General features: G+C 27.3%; 1 protein-coding gene across 1 annotated transcript; it reads left to right on the top strand.

Moving 5' to 3' along the window:
• The first annotated feature begins 696 nt into the window (after positions 1-696).
• Positions 697-1,398, top strand: LOC101493132 (protein AGENET DOMAIN (AGD)-CONTAINING P1-like). The gene has a single exon (XM_004487886.3). It carries the CDS (start codon positions 801-803, stop codon positions 1,236-1,238), a length of 438 nt encoding a protein of 145 aa, XP_004487943.1. The 5' UTR covers positions 697-800; the 3' UTR covers positions 1,239-1,398.
• Positions 1,399-11,079: the final 9,681 nt, after the last annotated feature.

Genomic DNA, 11,079 nt, shown 5'->3' with positions numbered 1-11,079 from the left:
TATCTATATATATATATATATATATATATATATATATATATATATATATATATATATATATATATTATGTCATGATGCAGTGTTGTGCGTGCCAACTACCAAATACATGACATGATAAAATAATGTTACCATCTTTGTTATCATGTACGCATGAAGTAGACAGTAAAATAAAATGTTTATCGTTTCTTCATCCAACTTAATATTTTAATCAAGTGATTGTCTCAAGTGGTTAATGAACTTTAGTAAGGACAAATCTTGACCAGACTTTACTTACCTATTCGAAGTAGTTAAAACCAAAACTCAATTATGTCTCTTCTTTATTTATTTGATAATTGTTAAACAAGATTGGCCTAAAGATAAAGCTAACCAACCACTTTATGCCTCCAAATATATTTAAAAAAATTCCTTAAAAGCAAGTCTCATATTTAATATTTTTTAATATAAAACTAATAAAATATTATCTAAAATTATTATTATTTCAAAATCAAATATTAAATCAATTTATAAAAAAATCTTATACAAAATCAAATATATTAATTTAATAAAATATCTAAAAATAATTATGATAAAATAATTAATAATTTCATTGAAATATTATTATAAACTTTAAAATGTATCGTATTAAAATTCATTTAAAACATCCATCCTTGTTGATAAATATTCTCAATCTCAATCCCAAACACATTCCCCATCACCTCAACTATATAAGACCACACAATATTGTTACTTTATACACACAAAACTTCCATCTCTCTCTCTCTCTCTCTCATGAATTAGGATCTTGTTCTTGTGCAACAAGTATGCGTCCACCAGTGAAGAGGATTGATTACAAAGTAGGAGACAAAGTGGAAGTATGCAGCAAAGAACAAGGGTTTGTGGGATCGTACTACGAAGCCACAATTGTTTCATGTCTTGAGAATGGAAAATATGTTGTTCGTTACAAGAATCTTCTAGAAGATGACAATTCTAAACCTCTCAAAGAGACAATTTTCCCAAAAGAGCTTCGTCGATTACCGCCACATGTCCGAAATCTCCCCGAGTTTCGGCTAAACCAAAAAGTTGATGTATTTGATAACGATGGTTGGTGGTTAAGGAAAATCATTAGTGAGAAGATCCTCTCACGAAAGAGGTATTACTATATGGTATATTTCTTTACTACTCATGAAGTGATTTACTACCCTTGTAATCGAATAAGGGTTCATGAGTGGTTTCATCGAGAGTGGATCTTGGAAGCTTAATTCATATCATGATGATGATCATCATGATATTAAGGCTCTCTTTTTCTTTTTTCATATATTGATATGGAATTAGGATATATGTGGTCTATAAGATTGATTACATTAATTACATTTAAAATTGGTACAATGGCCCTTTTTTCATGTATTTTCAATTGGTAATTGCCAGTATATAAATGTCTTTACTTTTGTTTTGTTAATTGTGTGTTCTTTTCTCCAATTAATTTTTGTATGAATCTCTCTCTCTTACTTTTTTACTATGTCAAGCTATGTGGTGGGAAATTTAAAGGCACCACTAAAAATTTAAAATTTAAATTATACAATAAGCTATAGCTACTATGTAATTTGAATTACTTAAATTACTTACAATGGGCAACTATGCCTCTTTGGAAAAGATGGATTAGTTTTAGGGTTTAGAGAAGTTTTAGGTTTAAGCTCGTATAGTGGCCAAATGACCTACATTGTCTATTATCTAATCGATTATTGGTTATAGACGAAACAAATCAAAATTTAGCCAAATCATCAATGATAAGTCATAATCGATATAATATCATACACAAAATTAAACAAACGAGGTTTGACATAAAATATTCAATTATAACAAGACACGTATACCATTATTATTGAATGATATACCATATATCATCATGCAACTTTATAACAATAGAATCACTTCCCTCAAAATCTTATATAATAATTATCACTTTTTCTCCGTAACTTGATTGGAATCGCAAACAACAAGAGTAAGAATGATAATTAAGTTTATGATTTTTTTTAGTTACACCGCATAAATTTCTAGTTTCACCCCAAATTAAAAAAAAAAAAAAATCTTAGTTTCTTTTCAAATTTTCAAGCATTTTTGTTAATTTATCTTCCAATTTTCTCTTCCTCTCTTTTTTTTTTCTTGCTTTCTCATATTCTACTTCTTTTGTCTTCCTTTTCCTCTCTTTTTTTATATTTCTTTGTCTTTCTCTCCTCTCATTTACCAATTCAAGCCTATTTTCTCTTGGCCCTTTTTTTTCTCCATTTTTCCTTCATGATTTCTGGCTTCCATTTTTTCCAATGTATTAGAGGAATATGTACATTGAGTTTACGTACATCAACCCGAAAATAATTCATCAAAATTATGGGCGTAAACTAAGTTTATGTATAAATTAAAAATGTGAGTTATAAAAGTTATATGAATTTAGTTATCATATTAAAAAAATGAATACAAAAAAGTTCACATAAGCTTGTTATTGTCTCCTAGTTTCCGTGGAGCTTTCAAGATAATACCAAAAAACTGAACTTGTTGCTTACAAATTTGACTTTCACTGTGAGTTCAAGATTCACCATGTTCTCCATTTTTTGTGCTTAATAAAAAGGAATTAAGGTGTTGTCAATGTTCAACTAAGGATCCATTTTGGTAGAAGACTAGTTTTACTAGTGAAGTCTATCTTTTTGTTTTGGAGTCAATTCCTTGTTAATAGATTCATTATATTAGGTAAAATGCTCCCTCTTTCTGAAATTCGATTATTAGTATCATCAACTTGAACTTATTAAAAAAATTAGTTATAGACAATTAAATTTTTTATATTTAATGTGATTTTCTTTTAATCCTCTGAGTTTTAGAAAAATGAAGTTCTAATAAAATTGAAATGAACTTTGTCAATTGTATCCATTTCTTCCATAAATTGTTGAAGAATTCTTCTGTTGAAACATCCGGGTAGAACCTTGACCGCTATCATATGATTCTATTGTATTTTTCTATATATATAATATGCACATCCCAAAAGATTAAGAATCAGCATCACTAAACCAAAACCTGCATTAATTATGTAAGTATTCAATTGGATCACAAATCTTGGGAAGATACTATCAAATGGAAACGATTAACGATTTTGTAACATAAACCAACAAATAATATAATAGAAGATGAAATAAAAAATTGAACCTAAGATTATCCGAGTTCCAGGGTCCTCTGGGATTAACATTGGATAATAGATAAAAAAAAAATCAAAATACTAAATGAGTTGTGAGAAACAAATTGAATGAATGAAACGTATTTGAATTCAATTCTAAAATTACTATGAAGCCTTAAGCATGTGTAGCAATAATGTGGAATACTCTAAGTTACGTCCTTTTTGATAGTGTGTAAAATATTTCATATGTCAATTTTAAATAAATGTACAAAACTTTGACTTTTTTACTTTTCAAAATAATAAATTTAAAGTTGACTTATATTTATTATCAATTTTTTTTAAATCAAAGGGTTCTTATAATTTAAAACGGAACGAGTACAATACAATAAAACCTTCGTGAAGTTATGGAAGCTTATGGCTTTTTTTTTGTTACTTACGAAAATGGAAGCTTAAGGCTTTGATGGTTCAAACACGTTTGTGTTTGTTTGTTTATTTTTTTTAAGTTAAAATAAAATCGTATAATATTGTTAAAAACTTATACACAACTATTAATAAAAAACAAGTTTTTATTATTTTATTGCAATTAATTTGACAATAAAATTAAAATGAAAATCCTAAGGCCGGCTGTCTTTGCATATTTTAAAACAAGAGTGCTATATGAGGGTCTTTTTTTTCAATACCCTCTTTTTGAAAAAAAAAACACTAAAATACTCCCATTTGAAAAAAAATATATCAAAATGTCCATTTTTTTAAAAATCAAGTGGGAAGTCGCCATTTAGAACTCGGGCTTCCTTAAGGAAGTCGCCATTCCAAATGACGACTTGTAAGTAAAGAAAAAAAAATGGGACATTTTGGTATATTTTTTTCAAATGGGGGTATTTTTGTGTTTTTTTTTTAAAAAAAGAGGGTATTAAAAAAAAAACCGCTATATGACACCACATGCCATATGTCCAATTTGTATGAAGGTATATTTTTAATGTTATCATCATTCATCGGTTAACTACAACATCCAATATACGAACATAGTAAAATTGGATAAAAAAGTGGTGGTCCATATACTTAATATATTAGGTTTTTGATAGAGATGTATGTTAAAATTTCTTGTGGTCCTAGAATAGTTGACCCGTTGTTGCTTCCACACGCAATTTGAAACTCATCAATAAGTAGTATTAGAGTCTTAATTTAGCTAAGTGGAAGAGCATAAGTGAGATACTAGTGTGGATCACGTCTAGTAACGTAGATGACTAACATTTAAGGGAGAGATTGTTAGAATTCACGTGTGAGTAGTTATACATCGACTATGAAGAAAAGAAATGTTAAATATAAGAGTGGGAATCCATATACCTAGCTAATGTCTTAAGGTTTTGGTGGAGATGCGTTGTCAAAGTCTCTTGTGGTCTTGGAGCATATGGCTCGTTGTTGCTATGGGGCTCTCCAGACTCCCCAACAAATGGTATCAAAGTCATGATTCAATTTGGTGGAGGAGCGAGAGTAGATCCTAGTGTTGGATCCTTGTGTTGAAAGTCTTCTTGGTGGTGCGCTTAGGAGACAAGTCTTGTTGGTAATAACAGTGGTGCAAGTATATATATATATATAGGATGTGGAGACTCACATTCGAGAGGAAAATTCTTTGATTCAAGTGTGAGTGGTTAAGTATCACATCGACTAGAAACGTGGTAAATGTTGGATATAAAAGTGGTGATTCATATACTTATTGCCTTCATCGATAGAGATGTGTTGTCAAAATCTCATGTGGTATTAGAGTATTTGATTCGTTGTTTCTCTTGCATTCTCTCGACTCTCCAACATTTAGTTCTATTCAATCTTATTTGTTTATTATTTATATATTTTATAGAGACTATATATGGAAATTAAAAATATATTTATTATGAAATTTTATAAAGACTAAAGTTAAACGGATATTATACTTTGTAGAGGCAAAAAATATTAGATTATTTGAAAATAACATTTCACATTCTAATTATTTAGACGAAACAATAATTTAAGTAATTGAAACTGTTTTCCATCCAAAATACCATATCTATAGAATTTGGTTCTATTATGTATTGAATTTTTATTTGCCTTGACAATTTTGTGTAACTAACATTTTTATAATGTAAAAAAACTATTATTATTATTTAAGGTTTTTGAACTTTAAGAAATTTCTACTTTACTTTGTAGTGTTTTTTCCATATATATCATCTATATTTGCACACGTGAAAAATTGTTAATTTCAATATTTTTAATGTTATTATGAACATTATTTTTAACATACTATCATTTACGAACGAATGTTATAATAAACCATAAGGCACACAATATCATTTAGTGCATTATTAGATTGATTGTGAGATTTACATAATTACAATGAGCATATAAAATCGACAATGTCAAAAAATACATAAGTTTATAAATCTAATGTATAAAAACTAATATAAACTATATAAAATAAAGAAAATATTATAGTTAAATATATAACTTTAATTAACAATAAAGAAATACATAACTATGTAACAAATATATTATTAGAAGGAACACTTCAATGAAACCAAAAAGCTTGAATAAACTAATTTCACATTTAAAAAATAATAAAGACAAGAATTGCATTTCTAAAGTTAAAAAATCTAATGAATAGTCTCATACTTCAATATAATAATGTACATGATTATATTAGTCAACAATGTTTTACATTTTAGTTTGTACTAAACAAAACCTTGTATATATATAATTATTCAAAAATATATTTATTTTTAGACACATAAACGTAATTATACTTGATTCAATATTCATAACCATCAAGTATAAGAAAATATGACATATATTTGACTTAATTCCATGTGATAAAAAATATTTTTATTGGTAAAATGATTCGAGGGCGAGACAAAGGGACATGGATATGTCATGACAATTTTTTTTTAAAGAATTTCTAATACAAATGTATATGATTTGTTACCTGGTAAAAAAACAATTGATTCATATTAATTATGTTTGGTCTCCACACAAAATATTGTGGTTGGTTATGTTGATTCATATTGTATGTGATTCTCTCTCTCTAACTTTAGTTAGTTCAATAGACTCTTGGTCATTGTTAGACCAGATTGTAATAGTCAGAAACACCACCATAATTTGTGCTAACTAGTAAAAAATAAAAGCATGAAACGCAATATTTTTTATATATGAAAAGAGACTCAACAAATAACTTAAACAATTAGGAGTGAATGATAAGATGTAAATACAAATGAAGTAAACTTCCATTTAAATAAATATAATTTTGTAGATAGTGTCCCGTGAACGTATTAATCTCGTGGACCATATGGGTGTTTGAGAGTTTTGTATATTTAGAATAGCTCAATTTTACATTCCAATTGGAACAAGAAATAGGATGGAAAAATGCATGGATGAGCATGCGCATTGTTTATCCCATTCATACTTCCAAAAAACTTAAAGTTTAAGGCTCCAACAACTACTACATTTAATAATTTTTTTACATTTAGTGAATTCATAATGAATTAAAGTAAAAAGAATGATTTAAATTATAAAAAATTGAAACTCAACTCACAATTAAAAACTTAAATTAAAAATTCAAAAATTCAAAATTCAAAACTCAAAATTAAAATTGTTTTTAGGTTTTAAAAATTTCATAACATAAAACATAAATTCACTTCAAACATGACCTTAAGTATGCTACCTCGCCGTAGCTATTATCACAACATTTATCTATGAGTATTGAATGGTGATGGTACTTATGTCTTGTATCACCATTAGCAAAATCCAAGAGAACACCCCACTTGATCCCTATATCGTATCTTATGATGCAATGATCTCTGCATGGAAAACCTCTTATTCTCTTTTATTCACATATCAACCGATTATTACTAGTATCTCTCTCTCTCTATCTCTCTCTCTAACTTTAGTTGGATGTGCAAAATAGTTTGTTGGTCATTGTTAGACCAGATTGTAATAGTCATAAGCACCATCATAGCTTGTGCTAACTAGTAATAAAAAAAACCATGAAACGTAATATTTTTTATATGTAAAGACACTCAACAAATAAATTAAACAATTAGGAATGAATGATAAGATGCAAATACAAATGAAGTAAACTTTCATTTAAATAGACATGATTTTGTAGGTAGTGTCTCGTAAATGTATTAACCTGATGGACCATGTAGATGTTTGAGAGTTTTGTATATTTAGAATAGCTTAATTTTACATTCCAATTGGAACAAGAAATAAGACGGACAAAAAGCATTCGTGAGAATGTTCCATGTTTATCCTATTCATACTTCCAAAAGACTTAAAGTTTAAGGCTAACAACTACTATATTTAATAATTTTTTTTATAATTGGTGAATTCATAACAAAACAAAGTAAAAAGAATGATTTAAATTATAAAAATTTGAAACTCAACGCACAATTAAAAACTGTAATTGAAATTTTAAAACTTAAAAACTCAAAATTATATTTTTTTAAGTTTTAAAAATTTCATAACATAAAACATAAATTCACTCCAAACAAGAACTTAAGTATGCTATCTTTAGATGGTTGTGCACAATAGAGTGTTGGTCATTGTTAGACCAGATTATAATAGTTATAAGCATCACCATAGCTTGTGCTAACTAGTAATAAAAAAAAAAAGCATGAAACACAACATTTTATATATGTAAAGAGACTGAACAAATAACTTAAACAATTAGAAATAAATGATAAGGGGTAAATACAAATGAATTAAACTTTCATTTAAATAGACATAATTTTGTAGGGAGTGTCTCGTGAAACTATTAACCTCATAGACCATGTGGGTGTTTGAGAGTTTTGTATATTTAGAATAGCCCAAATTTACATTCCAATTGGAACAAGAACTAAGATGAAAAAAATCATGGTGAATTCATCAACTTAAAGTTTAAGGCTCCATCAACTACTATATTTAATAATTTTTTTATATTTGGTGAATTCATAACGAAACAATGTAATAAGAATGATTTAAAATATAAAAAAAATGAAAACTCAACTCACAATTAAAAACTAAAATTTAAAATTCAAAACTTTAAAACTCAAAATTAAAATTGTTTTTAGATTTTAAAAATTTCATAATATAAAACATAAATTCACTCCAAACATAACCTTAAGTATGCTATATTGCCATAGCTATTATCGCAATATTTATCTATGAGTATTGAATGGTGATGATACTCATGTCTTGTATCACCATTAGTAAAAGTCAAGAGAACACTCCACTTATCCTTATATCGTATCTTTTGATACAATGATCTCTGCATGGAAATCATTTTCTTCTCTTTCATTCACCGATCAACCGATTATTACTAGTATGCCTCTCTCTCTCTCCTCTCTCTCTCTCTCTCTCACACACACACTCTCTCTAACTTTAGTTGGTTGTGCAAAATAGATTGTTGGTCATTATTAGACCAGATTTTAATAGTCATAAGCACCACCAAAGCTTGTGCAAACTAGTAGTAAAAAAAAGCATGAAACGCAATATTTTTTATATGTAAAGAGACTCGACTTTGGTGAATTCATAATGAAACAAACTAAAAAGAATGATTTAAATTATAAAAAATTGAAACTCAACTCACAATTAAAAACTATAATTGAATATTCAAAACTTAAAAACTCAAAACTAGAATTGTTTTTAGGTTTTAAAAATTTCATAACATAAAACATAAATTCAAAACATGACCTTAATTATGCTACATCGTCGTAGCTATTATGGCAACATTTAACTATTGATTATTGAATGGTGAGGGTACTCATATCTTGTATCACCATTTGCAAAAGTCAAGAGAACACTTCACTTGATCTCTATATTGTATCTTTTGATACAATGATCTCTGAATGGAAATCCTCTTCTTCTCTTTTATTTACCGATCAACCGATTATTATCAGTATGCCTTTATCTCTCTTTCTTTCTCTCTCTAAATTTAGTTGGTTGTGTACAATAGACTATTGGTCATTGTTAGATAAAATTGTAACAGTCATAAGCACCATCATAGCTTGTGCTAACTAGTAGTATAAAAAAAATATGAAATGCAATATTTTTTATATATAAAGAGACTCAACAAATAACTTAAAAAAATTAGGAATGTATGATAATGTGCAAATACAAATGAAGTAAACTTCCATTTAAATAGACATGATTTTGCATGTAGTGTCTCGTGAAGGTATTAACCTCATGGACCATGTGGGTGTTTGAGAGTTTTGTATATTTAGAATAGCTCAATTTTACATTCCAATTGAAACAAGAAATAAGATGAAATAAAACATGGATGAGCATGGGCCATGTTTATCCCATTCATACTTCCAAAAGACTTAAAGTTTAAGGTTCCAACAACTACTACATGTAATAATATTTTTTATATTTGGTGAATTCATAATGAAACAAAGTAAAAAAAATGATTTAAATTATAAAAAATTGAAACTCAACTCAAAATTAAAAACTAAAATTGAATATTCAAAACTTAAAAACTCAAAACTAAAATTGTTTTTAGGTTTTAAAAATTTCACAACATATAACATAAATTTACTTCAAACATGACCTTAAGTAAGCTACCTCGTCGTAGCTATTATCGCAGCATTTATCTATGAGTATTGAATGGTGATGGTACTCATGTTTTATATCACCATTAGCAAAAGCCAAGAGAAGACTCTACTTGATCCCTATATCGTATCTTTTCATACAATGTTCTCTACATGGAAATCTTTTTCTCTTTCTCTCTCTCTAACTTTAGTTGGTTGTGAACATTAGACTCTTTGTCATTGTTAGACTAGATTGTAGTAGTCATAAACACCACCATTGCTTGTACTAACTAGTAATAAAAAAAGCAAGAAAAGCAATATTTTTTATATATAAAGAGACTCAACAAATAACTTAAACAATAAGGAATAAATGATAAGATGCAAATACAAATGAATTAAGCTTTCATTTAAATAGACATAATTTTATAGGTAGTGTCTCGTGAAGTTATTAACCTCATGGACCATGTGGGTGTTTGAGAGTTTTGTATATTTAGCATAGCTCAATTTTACATTCTAATTGGAACAAGAAATAAGATGAAAAAAAAGCATGGATGAGCATGTTCCTTGTCTATCCCAATCATACTTCCAAAAGACTTAAAGTTTAAGGCTCTAACAACTACTACATGTAATAATATTTTTTATAGGCTAAATAACACATCCTCAATATAATGTAATTTCATTAAATTCATAACTTAAATCTTTAAACAGACTCATATTTTCATCTCTAACAACATCAAATAAAGAATGACAAATCTATTATATATATTTAAAACAGACTCCCGATGCCACATCATCATATTTTGCCACATCATTCTATTTTGCCACTTCAACATATTTCATCTACATCAGTCAAAAAGCTGATGTGTACCTCATGACAGTACCCCTCCTCTTTCAACAACTTCTCATCTTCCTTCCACAATTTCTTTAATACCTCCAAAATCTATTTAATAATATTATTTTATAATAAATTTATAAATTATAAATCATTTTACAATTATTTATAATAAACTTATAAATTATTTTACAATTTGATAATAATATATAATTTATATTATTATCAAATTATTTTATAAGTTATTTTATAATAAATTTATAAATTATTTTGTAGTATTATTAGTCATTTACCAGTTGTAATAGTTTATATTATTAATCATTAAATTCAATGAAAAAAAACCACATAATCACTCATAAATATCGACATAAATGCTATTTATCTAATCTCTTTACAATTATATATTATTAATCATTAAATTCAATGAAAAAAACCACATAATCACTCATAAATATCGACATAAATGCTATTTATCTAATCCTCCTTACCATTATATGATTCCACTTATGGTGAGTAATGATTTTATACGTTTCTAATTCAATTACTCATTAATGTCAATCCATTTAAAATTACTTTCA

The sequence above is a fragment of the Cicer arietinum genome, chromosome 1 (genome assembly GCF_000331145.2).
Source record: "Cicer arietinum cultivar CDC Frontier isolate Library 1 chromosome 1, Cicar.CDCFrontier_v2.0, whole genome shotgun sequence".
Taxonomy (NCBI): Eukaryota; Viridiplantae; Streptophyta; class Magnoliopsida; order Fabales; family Fabaceae; genus Cicer; species Cicer arietinum.
The sequence above is the reverse complement of the archived record's forward strand: the minus strand, read 5'-3'. Positions and strand labels throughout refer to the sequence as shown.

Bases quoted from the DNA above. Each gene is read 5' to 3' on its own strand.
- LOC101493132 (XM_004487886.3), top strand. From the start codon at position 801: ATGCGTCCACCAGTGAAGAGGATTGATTACAAAGTAGGAGACAAAGTG.